Source organism: Polypterus senegalus, chromosome 5 (assembly GCF_016835505.1).
Source record: "Polypterus senegalus isolate Bchr_013 chromosome 5, ASM1683550v1, whole genome shotgun sequence".
Lineage (NCBI taxonomy): Eukaryota > Metazoa > Chordata > Cladistia > Polypteriformes > Polypteridae > Polypterus > Polypterus senegalus.
The window spans coordinates 163,160,004-163,179,478 of NC_053158.1; the positions used below are offsets into that span (position 1 = coordinate 163,160,004).

At 36.6% G+C, this 19,475-nt stretch overlaps 1 protein-coding gene across 5 annotated transcripts in view; it reads left to right on the plus strand.

The window, feature by feature from the left end:
- The window catches only part of pard3aa (par-3 family cell polarity regulator alpha, a), a 900,153-nt gene that overhangs the window by 331,431 nt on the left and 549,247 nt on the right, over positions 1-19,475 (plus strand). For all 5 annotated transcript variants that reach the window (XM_039753567.1, XM_039753563.1, XM_039753564.1 and 2 more), the window contains exon 4: positions 17,614-17,792. In XM_039753567.1, coding sequence (XP_039609501.1) covers positions 17,614-17,792 — 179 coding nt within the window. The remainder of the gene's footprint in view (positions 1-17,613; positions 17,793-19,475) is intronic.

The following is a 19,475-nucleotide window of genomic DNA, read 5'->3' on the forward strand; positions in this document are numbered from 1 at the left end:
ATTGTAACAAAATGTGTCTACAATTTCTGAGCAGTTTGTGTTCTTTAAGCCTTATTTGAATCAAAAGTATTGTCCAACCCCAAATACCTGGTGTTGCTGAACAGAACAAAAGGTGTTGATAGTGGCTTTATGATAATGGTTGTCTGTAATTAATAATTAGAAATTACAGAATTTATTTTGATGACTGTTGGGATCCAACCCTGCCCCAATCCTAGTCTGGATTAAGCAGGTTATAGAATGACGTGGCATGATATTTTGGTTACTCTCACCGCATGGATGTTCAGTCATAAGAACTGCTGCATCACATACCCAGGATACTCAATTCCAATTCTGGCCCAGTCACTACTGGTTAGTTTGCCAATTTTTCCAGTATCTAAAAGGGTTTTTCTCCCACATTAGGTAAAATTTCAACTCTAAATTGTCATAAAATGAGTATTTTAGTATGCCATGCAATAGGTTATTACTGCTTAGCATCCAATGCTATTGGACCAGACTGTGGCTTGATTTTAGATACAGAAATCAATTTTGTGAACTGAGTAAGGGCAAAGATTTATAGGAAAGCACATTTTTCGTTGAGCAAATATATCATTGGAAAATGCAGCCTTATAAGTCGACAGAGCTGCATTCCAAAGATATTAGACGTATTTACCTTACAAGAATTCAGTTATTTTTAAACACCAACTTTTATTCTTCAGGGTAAGTGGGTTGAGAATCTTATGTTTATTCATGGAGACTTTATCTGGAGTATTTAATGTCAATTTATTTCATTTGATTTATTTAACTTATTTCAAAGTTCATAGATTTTTTAAAAATAGTTCTGTCTGTCCGCATTGCAAATTAAAAATTATAGAGAAACTGACAGGTTTCAGCGAAGTATTCAGCCCTCCCCAGTGCCACAGATGTCAGTTGTTCAGCATGTAGTGCACTGCGGATGCACTGCCAGTTGGAAGGCTAAGAGCCACAAGCCGCAAACAAAAGAAATGATGTTTCATACTGTTCGGAACTGCATACCCCTTGAGGGATTAAAAGATGTGTTTGAAGCTGTGAGCCACTGACTGGTAGTAGGATTTGAAAAGTGTCCATTAGAAGGGGTGTGGGCTTTACTTCTAACCTCAAACGGGTCTGAAGCAGAAATAGCAGCAGGCATCACCTGGCTTTGGCATCGCATTTACTATGTTTTTTATTGCAAAAGCACACAAGTAAGACTGGTTTTGACAAATGATTTTGTTCTGCTAATTTTATACATTGTGCTACTATAAAATAAAACATTTAATTGAATTTTAAGGTGAAATAAAAAATTCATAAAACAACATTTTTGTGTTTTTGCAAAACCACAGTTTTGTTGCTGCTAGGCTTAAGGCTCTTTTTAAGATCAAGCCTGCATAAAAGATATATCGTATGTGCCTGCCCAATTTAGAAGATGGAGTGTGGGCTTCTGGTGGAAATGAAAGGGCAGGTCAAGAAACAATATGAAGGAAATGGAATAACCCGGGCTGAGATAGATAGATAGATAGATGGATGAATAGTTCAATACGATATCATTACTGAAGCATTTTAATTCAGGTTTGTCTAATGCTCTATTAGATACTGAAGACAGTTCAGTCCTCTTGGAATTTAACAGTAACTGTGCAAGTAACGGTACAGAATTTGACAGCTGGAGAATTGGGTGTCTGTGAACTGCATTCATTCAGTTTCTCTTATTGTTTTTTACAGTTATTTGTTTCTTTTAGACTTTTAAAGGGTACTCCATCCAAAAATAATTTTTATATGCTATTTACCCTATGTGCTTTGTAATTGTTGCCAAGGAAATATTTTAATCTCATATTTTCATGGACGATGTGGACGCGGCCCGGGCACAGACAGGCAGACATGTTGTTATTTACAACTATTTACAGAACAAAGTCCGTTCACACAAACCCCCACAAAGTCCTGGCCACTCAACGCCTTCTCTTCGGGCCGTCTCCACTCTCTCTCTCCACTCTCTCTCTCTCTCTCTCGCTTTGTCCTGCCTCCTCCCGACTCCAGCCTCAAATGAAGGGAGACGGCCCCTTTTATTCCTCCCTGGATGGGCTCCAGGTGTTTCCCGGCACTCCTCCCTGGACACGCCCCAGTGTGGCGGAAGTGGCGGCTGTCCTCCCGGAAGCTCTCCGGATGTCCCTGCTCCTCTTCCCCCCAGCACTTACTGGTGTGGCGGAAGTGATGAGGTCCAGGGTCCCCAAGGCATTGGGGTGCTCCCTGGCGGTGACCACGGGTCCCTACAGGGTTGGACTTCCAAGCCCTCTACCTGTGCCCCCCAAAGCAACCAGGATGGCGGCCCCCACGTGATCCAGGGCGGGCATAGACCCTCTTCCGGTCCCTCAAGGCGTCCCGGCCGGGTCGTTGCCCCTGGCATCCCTGACAACAGAAAGAAGTTTAAAGCATAATAGAAGAAAATAATAACTATTGTTGTACTACTGCAGATGACGTGGAAAATATCCGGGGTAATGAAAAACAAACTTTTTTTGCGTTGCATAATCTGTTATCCTGTTGTACACTCAAAGCATGGAAAATGCATTTTATTTTGCTAAAATATTGTTATATTGTTACTTCCTGAATTATCAGCATGCATATAAACAAGAAACATTACCTGTTTAAATTGAAAACAGGACTTTAGACCAACAAATGAGGGAGAGAGAGAGATGGGTCTTCAATTCAAAAAGTCAATCCCATCAGACTTTACATTTCCAAATTCTTGGCTACCAGTACAAAGTACATTGGAAGAATGCATCATTTTTGGGTGGAGTATTCTCTTAGGTTTTTTGCTTTTACTGGGTAAAGAAATCATCTCTTGCATACGCACGTTTTTTTTTGTATTATTATTGGACTGCTTTTCTGTTGTTACATAATGAGAAGTTTAAACTTTAAATAGGAAAAATATTTTTAATGTTTCTTTTTCTCTCCATTAAATTAGAGGACAATATATGGTATTATAGCTCCACATGTCTCCTGGGAGGACAACCCTTTTGACCCACACCAGTATTTCTCTCTGATAAGGAGAATGTGCAAGGATTTATCTTTTGTCACATCACACAGGAGAGCTTACTGCAGAGTGCCTAAATAAACTTGTGAAGGAAGATTTTAAAGGCAGATATGTTCAGAGTTAGGATGTTCTGATGACATCTGTTAAGGTGGGTGTCCAGAATGAGGTCCAAATTGGTGAAGAGTGTGGTTTTAAGGAAGTTCTAATCGGAGAAGTAAAAAGGCTATATTAATTTAGTTTTTAGTCTTTGGAGGCATTAGCTGTCCATTATATTTCCCACTGTACTTTCGTTAGCGTCATTTGTGCATGTTCCTTTTTTGTTATTCAAATCCTGTTTTGTTTGGTTCTTTGGCCTCCGTTGTCTGTTTTTGGGTGTCTACTCATTAGTGCCCACTTTTGTCCAAATATATATTTCTGTATATACAGTATATCACTTGAAAACCACCACATCTGTTTTTACAAAACCTTGTTCTTTCTGGAATAGGTTAATTTTGAAAATCTAAAATTCTATTAGTTTATATTCTATACATAAATATCTCTTGGGTGAAAAACACACCCTCTAAATTTTGCCATTTTTGATCAGTCTTTTGTGCCTTTTAACCTCAACAATGATTATTGAGGATTTTTAAATATATAAGTATATTGAAAAAGGACAATACTTTTATGTCTGCCATTCAGTAACTTTATTTGTTGATCATATTAAACATCCTTGCCTTCTTTTCAGACAGTGACAGTCATAAAAGATCATATATAATTTTTGTGTAGGGCATTCAAGTTCAGGACAAATCTTAATTAAATCAAACAGGAGACACCTGACCACAATTTTCATTACCATAGCAAGTGTCTGAATATTTACGCAAAAGAGAGAGTTCAGTTTTTGATATTTATTTGAAAATGTATCCAATTTAAATACAATGTACAACCCAATGAACAGTGCACAGAGTGTGGGGGTCTAGAGAGAGCTAAGCCACCCTTGACAAAGTGCAGCAAAAGTAACCTCTGCAACTGTAGCTGCAGTGTCTCCAAACAATTCCCACCACTCCTGTCATCACATGAAGCTGAAGCCTATCGAAAGTTTTAATCTGTTAAAAGTTGTGATTGGAAACAAAGTGTCAAAATTTTTTTAGACCTTTTAAGCTCTCACTACTAACAGAACTAATTATGTTTACACTATTCAGGTTACTCTCACATGGTAGACTTTTTTTGCCACACTCTCTGGATTACTTAGAGACTACTGCAAAAGGAAAATAAAGCTCTCTACTGTGAAGGTCCACTGCCATCGTTGCTGTAGAAGTATTAACTGAAGTTTCTCCAGTTTCCACCTTCCCAGTATGCTGTAAATGAACCTTCTACAGATAGGATCTCCTGTTGCACAACTGCACTTCTTTATAATCCTTTCCATTGTTCTTGTAGCACTGATAATGAACCAAAGAGTATGGTACTATGTCACTAACTGCTGCACCTCAGTGCCAGACTAAAACTGTGTTTCATTTATTTTACGACTACAAAGATGAGAATGAATTGGGTTAGTTGGCTATAGACCAGCAAACAACTTAATTTCTATATCTGGACTCATTGTGTACTAAAGGCTGATTTATAATTTTGTGTTGAGCCTATGGTGTACCAATGGTGTAGCGTGATCCTCACATCCTCACAAAAATGCCACTACATGTCACGTCGATGTGAACCTTTATGCTCATCACTACAACTTTGATTGCCCAGTTTAGGAACTATGTATTTGCTGAAACACGTTTCCATTCATCTTTCACTTTGGAAGTCAGCGAATGTATGAAAAAGTGGAAAAATGTGATATACAAATATATTTGCCTATGGACAAAAATGTGTACGAAAAGGAACGGTGATCTTGGAAGGCAAAAACTGCTTGCATTCTCTTTTCTTACACTCTGCAAACACCTCTAACTAGCATCCAGGCCTGTGCCTGCAGCATAGCTCCATGTAGAAGTATAAATTAGCTTAACCCTTCCCAGTTTTGCTGCCTTCACTCAAGAACTCTTTGAACCTAATGATGATAGTAAATAAACCATTAGTAAACTTATGTTGTTCTTCTTTTAACTAACCAAATACAAAAAAACACTATACTGAGAGAATACAAATATTCATATTCTATTTGAATTGTCTCCCTGACCCACTTTTTGTCTAGTGTAGTATCCATGGCAAGTTCAGAAAGCCAAATGACTTTTATCTCTTGGGTGGTCCACTCTTGCTATGTTTGCATTGTAATATGCAGAGCGGGTTTTCTTTTTTCTTGGCCACTCCATTTATTTACTCATGCCTAGTGGGAGCTGCTTGCTGTATTATTTTTGAAACTCTTTAATATTCAGCTTTGGTTTGTGTCCCACGTAGTATTTGCACATAGCTGGCTGGAGAAGCGGGTCATTGAAGCTCTAATTCTCATTAATAATCAGTGTGTAGTTCATCTTTTCTCTTGGGTTGCGCTCCTTTTCTGTGTTTGCTCAGAACTGGTGGCAGTCATGGTTTGCTGTACATCTGATCCTCATTAATATTCAGTGTCTAGTTAAGCATTTCTCCTCATTTTAAGGTTCCTCCCAGTGTTTGCTCAGAACTGGTTGGACTCATGGGTCCTTGTTGTTATTAATATGCTGCATGCAGGGTAACTTCTGTTTAGAATTCCTGAGGAGTTTCCCTCTGGCATGACTTTGAGCATTTGAGCAGTAATTAAGCATTCAAGTCTTCATATCAAACTCTTTTTTTAAGAGCTGTCTTCGATACTTGCACAGGCAAATCAATATTTATAGTGTGGTGAAGCAGATGAGAATTGGAAAAACCAAGTGATTTAAAGTTCACTTTTTTTTTTTTTATCAAACCTTCAAACGAAGCTGTCGACATCAAATGCAGTCACCAGATGATCAGTCATATGGTTTAGGTCCCACATGCTTGACAAGCTTAAGTTTAATTATTCAAGAACCTTTACTTTGATTCTCTATTCAGAATTTCTACTTGTTTCATTTTTGAAATATATGTAATTAATGAGTATGTGGCTTGCATTCTTGCCGCAACGTCCACATACATCTGTTATGGAGGAGCAGGCATTGCTTCATTGCAGTGTTCCAATACTAACGTGGATCTCATCCCTAAGGAGTTCACACTGTAAATGTTGATGGCAATGTTATATGTAGGGCTCTTGGTCTCTTGACTACACTTGTCTCATTGTCTTCTGTAGCTCCTGAACACTCCTGTCATTTTGCAGCCTTTTTTTGTTACACATATGTTTGCTTTTTATTGCTTTCAAACCTGTTTTTTAAGTAAATATTTAAAAAGATTCTTAAAATTAATTTCTGCTTAAAAAGGCTACCTGTGAAACCAAAAAAAAAAGATTGACTGTAAAATTACCCTCTGTTTTCCTACAGCATTGTTCTAATGCATTATCATGAAGTACTTCTATCACTGCTTGATTTTATTTATCCAGTTTATTAATAAGAAGGTTAACCCTGCCAACAATTGTAGTCTTGTTGTTTTCTGTAAGTAGTGTCCTAATGCAGAACTAGCCAGTCAAAAAAAGCTTTACATTTCTCTTGTATAATACAAATGTTTAATGGCAAGCCTACTAATGTGAATAGAATTATGTGAATTTCCCCTTGGGATTAATAAAGTATCTATCTATCTATCTATCTATCTATCTATCTATCTATCTATCTATCTATCTAGAATTGAATTTAGGGTTACCATTTGCTGCTGTTCTTTAATTGTCATTTTATTGGAAAAGAAGTGGTTAAAGGGAATACTCCATCCAATAATATTTTTTAATATGTTATTTAGCCTATATAAATTGTGTTAATGGCTGAGAAATATATTTTAGCACATCTTTTCATGCTGAATTGCAAAAAAAGTTTGATATAATAGAAGCAAGTAGTGATCAATGCTGTATATCAGTAAACAATGTGAAAAATGTTCATGAAAATAGGAAAAAAATAATTTCACTTGTGTTGTATAATCCACATTTCACTGATCAACACATGCAAAATTGCTGTTTTGTTTTTGCTAAAATAGAAATTATTAGCGGATATCATAAGCTGGAAATGGAAGACATATGGAAATTACTTTTTCAATTTAAGACAGGACTCTTGTCCAACGAAAGAGGGAGAGAGATGGCTACCTTAAACTTTTCATCTGTATTTTGACTTTTTTGCCTGTCTGTGATCTTGATTTTGTTCTGTTGTGTATTTTGCAACCTCCCTTAGCGTTTGAAGAAGCTAAAATGGACTTCCAATATGACTTTAGTGCTAGGATTTTTGTTTGTGAATAGTCGGCTCATGTTTTTCTGTGTCCTGGTATAAGAGTTCTGTCTACTACAGTTATATTTAGTGCTGTCTTCTCATTGCACTGCTTCCGTCAATTTTCCTAAAATCATTGCACACATTGGTATGAACCAGAATATATCATTGAGAAGCTCTAATAGATTGAAGATGGGAGACAGAACTTGAGAGGCAAAAGGAGGAAATTCAGCAGCCTGAATAGAGATGCTTCAGACAACCGGTGAGCTAACCTCAAATTATCATGATTACCATCGATGGAGACTATAAAAACCTCTTTCATTTAAAAGTTTTCATTCTGGTTCCACACATTTTCAAGGTATTTTGGGAGAGAGACAACTTGACAGGTTTACCTGGTGTAATGAAGTTTCCTTCTTTATTTACAATAGAACTCCACCCATGAATAGACATGCAAACAGAGCATATACCTACCTCAGGCAAAATATTGCCAGGAATCTGTGATTAAAATGCATAATTTCTAATATCCTTTCGTTTTCATAAACATACCTCAGAAATACGTAGAGCATATTGTTTTAAATCGAACCTTTTGCTGACTCAGTGTTCAAGTTTTAAGGCTTTTGGACATGTACCCTTTGGACCCTATTTTAAACTGAGGCATTATATTTTTAAAAGTTTATTAAAGATGCTTTATTTTAGAACACAATTTTCTGTGGCAAGTTAATGTTCACCATGATTTTGGAAAAAAAAAAAAAAAAAAGTTTGACTTAAAATTTTCCAAATCCGTTCGTTAATAATTACTTGGATCTGCTGTGCTTTTTGAAGTTAATTTTTTTTCTGTATATTATTTGATCCAAGATGAGTATGGACAGTCTTTACTACATTATTTTCATTATGTTTTCTAAAATATGTAGTCACACATAGTTTTCACTTTTTTCTGATGGTTTCTACTGACCTTTTTCCACTGGTTGCTTCATGCATTTATTGATCATATATCGAGTGTGTTTTTTAATTAATGTATAAGTAGTTGAAACCTCTGTAGAAGTACTTATGCTGACCTGTATTGATCACTTATTGTTTTATTTAATGCAGCTGGGGCATCCTACACTATGAATTCTGTCTTTAATAAACTGTAAAAAATATTTACTTTATGGCATTGATCCATGAAAAGGCCCTTTTTTTTAGTTGTTTCAAAAAGCCAGTTTCTTATCTTTTATTTCTCTTGCATTGAACTTGCTGACAGATGGGTGAGACTTAGTGCCTGTTAGACATGTTCATGTCTTTTGTAAAAATACAAGAGTTTCTTAAGAGAGACGATCAAAGTGGCTTCCTGCCCAGTGAAATGCTACAGGTTTTTAGGTGTCCTTGTTAATGTTCCTATCTGTGTTTCTGCACAACCAGTCTTTACCTTAAGAACCTGCAGTCTGATCAAAGGCACCCACATGTAAGGCACAGGGAGATGTTACAGCTGAGTGCTTAGATTCTCATGCTTTTGTTTTAGTGTTCTGTGGAAAAAAATAGAATTTCACTGAATCTCTCTATACAAGGCAGATGAAACAAGATCTTTGACTTGAAATAATGGAGTTGAAAAAGTCCATAGAAAAGAAAAAAAAAACACATTTAAAAATGAAAGAGAAATAAACTTGAAAGACTGGGTGCACACAAAATCTATTTATTTTTTTCAACATTGTTCTCACGCAGCATATGTATGTAAAATATAAAAAAAGCAACAACCAAAAAAAATGCCTGCATGTGGGCAGGTAACCTGTTGAGGACACATTGGACAAATCATCTAACAGTTCAGTTGGGGTATGCTATGATTATCAATGCACCCATTTTTCTTTCTAAAACAATTTTTATCAGTATACATTGTTGCATCGTTTATGACCGTGGTTTTCCATTGTTGTGACATACCCACTAGATGTGTTTTCACTACTGGTGGCTCTGAGGCTAGGGATCTGCACTGGCAATCGGAAGGTTGCCAGTTCAAATCCCGTAAATACCAAAAGGGACTCTGCTCTGTTGGGCCCTTGAGCAAGGCCCTTAACCTGATATTGCTGAGCACTTTGAGTAGTGAGAGAAGCACTATATAAATGCAAAGAATTATTATTATTACTGCAAGTGAGATGTGGATTTTTAAGTATTACAGTTATGACATTTTTAGGTATCATGCCCAGTTTAATCTATTATACAAATAATGCTTGGCTTACTTGTAAACTGAGAGTTGGGCTTAAAGAACTATGGTTGAGGGGTTTGCAAATCTACAGAAATCTAGCAGAAACTTTTTACTCATTTCAATTAAATTTTATTCTATTTTGCCTATATCTGTATTCTCCAATTTTATTTTTATGTAATGATTGTACAGTCCTTTTTCCACTACGCTTTCATTTTAGCATCTCCAGTTTAATACTTCAGTGTATTACTTCCATGTAAATGGAAGTTTGATAATGGAGTCAAAAATTCACTATTGAGTTATGTTCAGATTCTGATTCTAAGATGTTCATAACATCAAGAAAAATAGATTTTCGCATGTTGTCTGGGAAAAATTTAAATCTATTTTCATGTGTTAAAATGAAAAATTTTCACAGGAAATTGCAACAACACACACATTGTGTAGAGCTCCTGGATGACTACATCACGCCAATGATAGAACATTTAAGAACAAGAGGTTTCTGAGATATCCACCCTGAATGCTGATACCTATGTACAACAATAACGTCCAAAAAAATTGACCTCTTTCTTATTCAAACAGGTTGAATTATGATTGTCTTTTTACAGGCTCCAGGCCTATTGGTTTTTGTCCATTACATATCCCCATACCGTTCCAAAGCTGTTTGATTTATGTCCAGTGATAATTAGAAATGAAATTATTAAATTTAACTGAACTTTATGGCCTCCCCTGTTTAGTTATGGGACTTGGTCAATTTTGACACAAGTTGTTTTTGAGATACATGATTTATGTTAAATATACGTGTACACACACATACGGAGTCATACACTTGCATTCACGCAAATGCTCAAAGTAATTTATACAGTGGTGTGAAAAACTATTTGCCCCCTTCCTGATTTCTTATTCTTTTGCATGTTTGTCACACAAAATGTTTCTGATCATCAAACACATTTAACCATTAGTCAAATATAACACAAGTAAACACAAAATGCAGTTTTTAAATGATGGTTTTTATTATTTAGGGAGAAAAAAATCCAAACCTACATCCCTGTGTGAAAAAGTAATTGCCCCCTTGTTAAAACATAACCTAACTGTGGTGTATCACACCCGAGTTCAATTTCCGTAGTCACCCCCAGGCCTGATTACTGCCACACCTGTTTCAATCAAGAAATCACTTAAATTGGAGCTGCCTGACACAGAGAAGTAGACCAAAAGCACCTCAAAAGCTAGACATCATGCCAAGATCCAAAGAAATTCAGGAACAAATGAGAACAGAATTAATTGAGATCTATCAGTCTGGTAAAGGTTATAAAGCCATTTCTAAAGCGTTGGGACTCCAGCGAACCACAGTGAGAGCCATTATCCACAAATGGCAAAAACATGGAACAGTGGTGAACCTTCCCAGGAGTGGCCAGCCGACCAAAATTACCCCAAGAGCGCAGAGGCGACTCATCCGCGAGGTCACATAAGACCCCAGGACAACGTCTAAAGAACTGCAGGCCTCACTTGCCTCAATTAAGGTCAGTGTTCACGACTCCACCATTAGAAAGAGACTGGGCAAAAACGGCCTGCATGGCAGATTTCAAGACGCAAACCACTGTTAAGCAAAAGAACATTAGGGCTCGTCTCAATTTTGCTAAGAAACATCTCAATGATTGCCAAAACTTTTGGGAAAATACCTTGTGGACTGATGAGACAAAAGTTGAACTTTTTGGAAGGCAAATGTCCCGTTACATCTGGCATAAAAGGAACACAGCATTTCAGAAAAAGAACATCATACCAACAGTAAAATATGGTGGTGGTAGTGTGATGGTCTGGGGTTGTTTTGCTGCTTCTGGACCTGGAAGGCTTGCTGTGATAGATGGAACCATGAATTCTACTGTCTACCAAAAAATCCTGAAGGAGAATGTCCGGCCATCTGTTCGTCAACTCAAGCTGAAGCGATCTTGGGTGCTGCAACAGGACAATGACCCAAAACACACCAGCAAATCCACCTCTGAATGGCTGAAGAAAAACAAAATGAAGACTTTGGAGTGGCCTAGTCAAAGTCCTGACCTTAATCCAATTGAGATGCTATGGCATGACCTTAAAAAGGCGGTTCATGCTAGAAAACCCTCAAATAAAGCTGAATTACAACAATTCTACAAAGATGAGTGGGCCAAAATTCCTCCAGAGCGCTGTAAAAGACTCATTGCAAGTTATCGCAAACGCTTGATTGCAGTTATTGCTGCTAAGAGTGGCCCAACCAGTTATTAGGTTCAGGGGGTAATTACTTTTTCACACAAGACCATGTAGGTTTGGATTTTTTTTCTCCCTAAATAATAAAAACCATCATTTAAAAACTGCATTTTGTGTTTACTTGTGTTATATTTGACTAATGGTTAAATGTGTTTGATGATCAGAAACATTTTGTTTGACAAACATGCAAAAGAATAAGAAATCAGGAAGGGGGCAAATAGTTTTTCACACCACTGTACATCAAGATTTCTGACAGTTTGTTTGTCCAACCACAGCACATTCTTGATGATGAAGAGAAAGAAATTATTTACACAAAAACACACATGCACAATAGACCTCTAAAGGTTGACATGCACAGAGGAATTAATGACCCCTGTACCAATCTAGCTGTCAATGCCGCTTGTTTACTTAATTTGACTCGATGTGTTTAGGTTCAAATAAAATATTATTGAAGTTGTTCAATTCCTGAATTTTACTCATTTATTTATGTACTTAAAAAATATTTTGTAAGTTAATATACTTTATTTTATTATTGTACAGTACTATTGGTTGCATTTTATTGTAAAATGTTCTATTATTTTCTGCAGTATCATTAAAGTCTGCTTTACATGAAAGTTCCGTATAAATGGACTGTACCTTTTTTTAAATGTTATTTTCCCCCCTCAAATACACTTAAATGCAAGTTAAGCACCTAATGCCAGTGTCACAACTACTAGTCGTTCGGTATGTCAGATTTGCTAGCTGCAGTTGTTGATCTTGTTGCTGGGCAATGTAAATGTAAACAGCTGAAAATCACTGCCCGTGTCACATGTACTGTGTGCTGAATGTTCAGTACAGTCTTTTTTAACAGCTAGTAATGTGCTGCCTGGCAGAGCTGGAGCTGTAGAACGGTGACCAGCTACTACAAGTTCAGCCATAATCCCAGCCCTTGTTTTCTTTTTTCCATTCTGTCATGGTATGTAAAACATGAGACATCACACAGAAGAGCTTCTCCTCTGTTTGTGAGTTCCAAAACACCTGTTTTACTTATTGCAGCATTAAATGGATTATATTTCCAGATGAGCATTAATTGGTTAACAGCTCTCATGTACTTAGACTGTCCCTACAACTAAAGACAATGTCAAATCTGTTTGATTTGGTTGGATCAAGTCGCAGACTAGTTGATGTATAATTTAATTCTGTATTATTGTTGGGTATAGTGATTCAACTTTGTAACTGACCTCCCTTTTATTTTTGAACGCCATTTATTTTATAACTTAAATACTTCTTAACTACTATCAGTTCTTGGAGTTCTTTGTAAGAAAAGCCTTAAAAGTGTTTCTTGAAATTAAAAACATCTAAATTCCTCAAAGAGCATTACTTTTGCAGTGCACCATTTGCTTGGCTTCTCCACCCCCTCTGGACTTTGCAGTGTTTTTAGAAAATGAACTTGCTGTTAAATGATGATTTTAATAGCTCTTACACTAGGAAGGCTGCTGTTTTTATTTGCAACATTTTCTGTACAGCGGTGAATATTTCTTGGCAAAAGGCCGGAGGGCTGCTTCTAGGTAGGTTTGTCTTAGTGTTTACCTTCCAGCGGTCCTCCAGGCAGAAAGGGGAACAGCTGCTTCAGGGACTTTATGAACTTTTGTTATCATTTTTATTTTCAAAAGGTATGAAAATACTTTTTCTATTTTTAGTTTAGTTATTCTTTTTCTCACTGTGTAGATACAGTTTAGTCAGTATTAACCAATAAATGCACTCTAAAGAAATTTTAGTTTGCTATTAGTTTGTAAGTTTATAATTGCTTTGCACAAACCAGGTGCAGTGCTACCGCTTGAAATGTTGCATCTCACGCTAATATTGTATTTGTATTGTACAGTCGCAATATGTTGCAGCCAAGCTGTGCTAAACAAGATTGACTGGTGCAAACCAATGAGGCAGTGGACATTAGTAACACAGAGCAGTAGATCACGCATTGCATATTCAAAGTGTTCTCAAACATCCATCCATTTTCCATATCTGCTTTATTCTGAGCAGGTTCGTGGGGAACCTGGAGCCTGTTCCAGCAAGCCCAAGACGCAAAGCAGGAACACAACATCAAAATATGATCTAGCAGTGATGCATTCAAGGCCATCTGTTTTGAGATCAACACAAGATTAAGACTCCTCCAACCGAAGACCAAGTCAAGACCAGGACCCAATCCCAACCAAAACCAAGTCAAGACCAGGACTTTTACAGTAGTTAAGACCAAAATTCGCAATCAAAATGTAGATTTGTTTTTGTGCAGATTTGTGCACCCATATTAGGACTATATTTTTTATTTATGTAATTCCAAAAGACCCTATTACACTAATCCACATATTGATATGAATAAAAGAACATTTTTTCTTGATTAATTTATTATACTTTTTACATGTATAATCATTTTTTCCAGTTTCTCAATAAAATTTAAATACAACATTTGCATTTAAAAGAAAAAAGTTTATTGAATGCTTCTAAAACTTTACAGCCTACATCTAAGTAGTAACGTATTTTTTAAAAAACATTAAAACGTATGCAACAATGCATAATTGCCCTTAAGGAACTTTAAATACATCAACATTTTGGCTCCCGTTCGGGCACGGTGTGGTCTCACAATAAGACCCCCCACTGCTGAAAACGCTGTCAGCAAGAGCCGAGGTTGCAAGAACAGACAGTACTTTGAGGTTAAAGGGATGAAGACCAGAGACCTATCTGTATTTTTCATCCAAAAGTTGAGAGAGTCTTCATCACACTGCTTTTAAATTTTCTCAAAGTATTTCTGTACTTGTGATGCTATGGAACATTCTTGATTCATGTGCTTCCTTTTATGGCATTGATATCTAGCCGGCAGTCTTGGGTACTTGCATGGAAGTGACTTTTCCTGCATCTGTAGCTCAGAAGGGTTTTCTTCTGAAAATTCTCATCCAGTAGCCTCAGCTTCAGTAATCAGGACCTCTGAAACACAGTTAAACGTTTTTTTTTTTTTTATATATATTTTACAAGGGACTCATTTATAACTCTGCATGGGTGTTCATGCTGCTCTTAACCTGTGAGCAATCTTTTTACCTTTTCTCTAGCATGAGAAGGCATCAGACTTCATTCTGCTGCAGAACATCCTAGTCTCCCCAGTTTAGCCTACACTGTGGGTCCATGAAGGCTGACTTCAGCCAGTATTTGCTATCACTGACACTGCAGAAATGTGCTGTAACTCCCAAAAAAGGCACACATGGTATGGTCTGCAGCATCTCATTTTTAATTTTTTCTTTCATTTCATTAACAAACATAGCAAAAGGATGTCCAGTCATAGTTGTTCTTGACATGGGAGTGTAATGCTCATCCATAATTTTTAAAAAAGCTCTAATTGTCTAAGAATGACAAGGAAAGACTGTAACCTATAATCAAATTACATATTGTAATGTTGCTGATTGCTGTCTGCCTTGATGAGCCTTGGCTGTAGCAAAGAGTCAAATTAAACTGACATTAATGCCAAACCTGTCAAAAGTAACAGCTAACGCTAAAAGTGAAGCACAGGATAAATGTGCGGATTTTGTTTGCAAGGATAGCGGGCTTTACGACACAATTTCTTGGTATTCAACTTCAGCAATATCTGGTTGACAAGGCAGCCAAAGTTGGAAAGTCTGAAGTTTAAAGTGATACTGTCCCATCCGATGACTGTATCGCGGCACATGGTAGAAAAAGACAAAAACTGAGAAAGGATATTATGTATGATATCATAGAGACTTAATAATTATGAGTGTGCTGTCACAACTGATATTTAGACCGAAACCTTTGACAAAACCTCTTTCATATCCACTACTATCCATTATATTAATGAGAGCTACTTTTTGCGAACCTGTTTGAAGCAAGCAGGATTAAAATGGATGAAAACATTTGCACTTTACTTTTTGAAAAATGTAAGAGTTTTCGGAATTGACTGTTACTGTCAGAGGAGCAAACACGATTACTGCCTTGCATGGCTACATCAGATTAAACTGTAGTGCCCACATTCTTAACCCGATTCTCTCAAATGCTTTTACACCAGCAGTAATGGAGAAAGCACACAAAGTTGCCCAGCTTCTGGCTTGTGTAAAAAAGTGAGGTATTTTAAACATACTGGACAACAAGGCAAGCTTATGAGGTCATTCATACAGGTCTGTGGAAACATGACATAGTGCTGAATTCAGTGTTGCAGCAATTTGACCATTAGCAGCATCAACAAAAAGATAAAACTGTGATCTGTTTTCTGAAACTGTTTAAAGATGTGACAACTGATTTTAAATCAAATATTACTGAAAGAACTTGTCAACAAACTGTTCAGCACCAACACTTACATAGATGCCCTACAAAGTACCAACATTTATCAGCCCAGGGCTTTATGTTTCTATATATCTTTTGTTTAAGAGGATCACAAAGGTGCAGGAACAAGAAAGGATTTGTAGTAATTTGCAATAATCACGATTTAATGCACTCAAAGATTGTAGAGAAGTTCACTGGCCAGCTGTTAGTAACGCCCTGTTTCCTCACAGAGCTTTCAAGCAGACAAGGGGGTGCCAGTACATTCACAGTGCTTTGCTTGGTTACAATGTGTTTGTATTGATAAGCAAAAAGTACTGCGAGAAAGTGGGGAGTGTTTGTTAAGCTACCAGTCATATAATGACTAGTAAAGCGTATGTTTTAAGCTTAAACTTATATGTGTGACTTGTATGTAGACAGCTCCTACGTTCAATTCCCATTCCACATTTTTGTGGAATGAGTAGTAATTATTAAGATAGATTGTACTTTATGTCAATATAAAAAAGTAATTGGTTGTCTACTTACAAGTCTTTAACAACACATATGTTGTTTACACTACTCTTTCTTGATCTTCTCTGTTAAAAAAAGGCAAACTTGTTCTCAGAAATTATTATTTAAGTCCCATCGGAAGATCTGTATTAAATACTGATGAAGCAGAACTGTTGCCAAAAAAGTGAAAAGGACAACTGGGCCAAAGAGGGGAACCATTCAACCACTTTAGTGTACAAGATCATGTTAAAAAGGCTTATCAACCATACGTGAGTTTTTTACTTAATGAAAGCAGTGTGTTACTGCAGCTGGGAGTGGAATAAAACCATTAGGGTGCGGGACAAATGAGGCCAATTGGATGTGAGAATGTGCAGGTGTGGGATGGAGTACTGTGGGAAGAGGTGGGGACAGGTTTAAAAGATCAGTCCACACAGACTTCTATTCCAAGGTAAAAAAAAGAAAGGCAAGAAATCCTCATTAGTGCAGCACTTGCTAAGATCTCGGATTGAAAAGCATTGTGCGTGCTCTGAAGGATGGCACCGTCAGTTGGTACAAAAGACTAGTAGTATTACCTATCTTTGTGGTAACATACTTTTGACACAATTTGCAGTGCACACTACTCTGCTTCTTGTTGGACTTTATTTAGCCAAAAATCTCCACACAACCAGATTTCTAGGATCCTTCCTTTTTAACAGTGTCCTCATCTTTTGAGCCTTGGGCTATGTCCATTGGGGTATCTTCTTTGGTAACACTGATTTTTTAAAAAGTTTTCATTAACATTTTCTACTTCTAGCTGCTACTCCTGTGCTCAGTGCTGTTTGCGTCAACCTAACCTGACGTGGCTGTAACTGTATTCCAGCTGCATGATTGGTTGGGTGTGATTCTCATTATCATTGGCTTTTCTTGTTGTCTGTCAAAACAAGGGTGGAATAAGTTCTGTCAACGTTGTATGTTATATCAACCATGCCTTATATTTCTATCGAGAAAAAGGTATTTTGTGATAATTATCTTTATCATTTTATTGCCCAGCCCTATTTTTACTTGTTGTCATAATACTTGCGTGGAGGTGTTTGGGCATTATTGTGGCTTGAGACTTGGCCATAGAGCATTACCTGTCTTGGTTTTAACTTATAATTTATTGTGTTTTTTAGGTATGCCACTCCATGTACGTCGCAGCAGTGATCCAGCACTTATTGGTTTGTCAGCCTCTTTCACTGAATCTACACTTCCTGCTGAAGAGCCTTCTCGAAAAAATCCTACACGCTGGTCTACGACTGCTGGCTTTCTCAAGCCAAACACACAAGGCTGCACACATAGTTTGGAAAGGAAGGTACATAATTGTCTTTTTCCTTGCATAAAGTTACATTTATTTACTGGATCAATTACTGTTGTGCCAAAAATTCTCTTGCCACATCATTTGAATGGGTTCCCCTCTGCACTCAGAATATCACATAGGAAGCCAAAAATAAATAAATATGCCCCCTTTTTTAACCAGGTAAAAAAACAGAGAGGAATGAATGCAGTTCATTACAGGCTTCACTGATGAATATGACTTGTCTTTCCCAGTTGTGAATGTATACTTGTATGGAAATTACAAGAATGATGAGGAAAAAAGTAGATCATTAGCACTTTATTTGAGTAACAAATCAAAATAGTCCAAGAAGTACAAAACACTATATCATATTTTTTACTTTTAACCATATCTTTTGAAGCATGTTTGTTTTGCCACATGCGCATCACGTATCAACAAAACACTATTTCCCATTTAGTTAAAAAGCAGAAATAGAAAAACTAAATTCCACTAAATCTCTAAAATGCTTTGACTGATAATTTGGTGGTGTTATAGAAAAAAAGAAAATTAGCCAACTTTTTTTTATTTATTGATACATTTTTATTAAAATTTTTAAGTTCTTAATATTTCTTAATATTTCTTAAATTATCTAGCACATTTTTTATAGATTACATTTTTAAGTTCTTAATTTTTTGTTATTATTATGTTAACTAGTGATTGACAGCAGCACAGTTCAAAAAGGTGGACAGATGACTGAAAAAGAGGTGGTGATCTAGAGAGGAAAAAACAGATGTGTTTGAGTTTGCTGTGTACAGTAAGGTGTGAAATGAAAAAGAGAAAGTAAGGTTAAACTCAATGGTTAGCAAGCACTGTAACGATCAAGTGCTGGTGCCAGATCTTGTGGCTGTGAGTATAGGTGATTCTTAACCAGAAGCAAAGGAGAGAGAAGTAGAGATGTAAGTGGCATTCTTAGGTGCGGGACAAGTATATAAATGGCACATGTTTATGCCTCAAGGGTCCTCTAAGAGCTACTCCATTCTAATATACATTCACACTTCCGGAATTCAAATAATTATTGCCCTTTAAACTCGTTTATATGTATATGTGCGTCTTCTTACTGTGAACTGGGTTTGTCCCGTTTTTCAAAATTCCTTACGTATACATATGCACCTGTGGACTTTAAATGTGTCCCCGATCGTTTAAGAAGCCACCAAAACATAGTACCAGCATTTATTTTTCTTCCACTTCAGGCACAAGAGAAAACAACCACAAAAGTGAAATCATTCAATTTGTTATATATGGGTGCAGCGTGTAAACATCATTGCTGTTTGTAAAATGTTAAAGTAACATACAATGTTTTATTAGTGTATTGTTTTTTTACCATTATATTGCAAAAAAAAAAAAAAGATACAAGTTTGAACAATCAACTGATGGAAAAACATGAAAAGAAATGTACTGAGTGAACAATGTAATCAAGTGAAAATGATCAACTTCAAATAATGATATGTATTAAAATTTAACATTATTCCTACTGATTACCTGTTTCAATTAAAAAAAATACTGTGCTACAATGACCATCAGCAAAAGCTAAGTCACTTGGAGAAGCAGAAATTTATCAAATACAGAAATGTTTTATTCATGCGCATTTGTATATAGCATGTATAATAATATACAACTTATACAGCTGGTTACATTTGTTTTGTTTTTCACTTTGGAGCACAG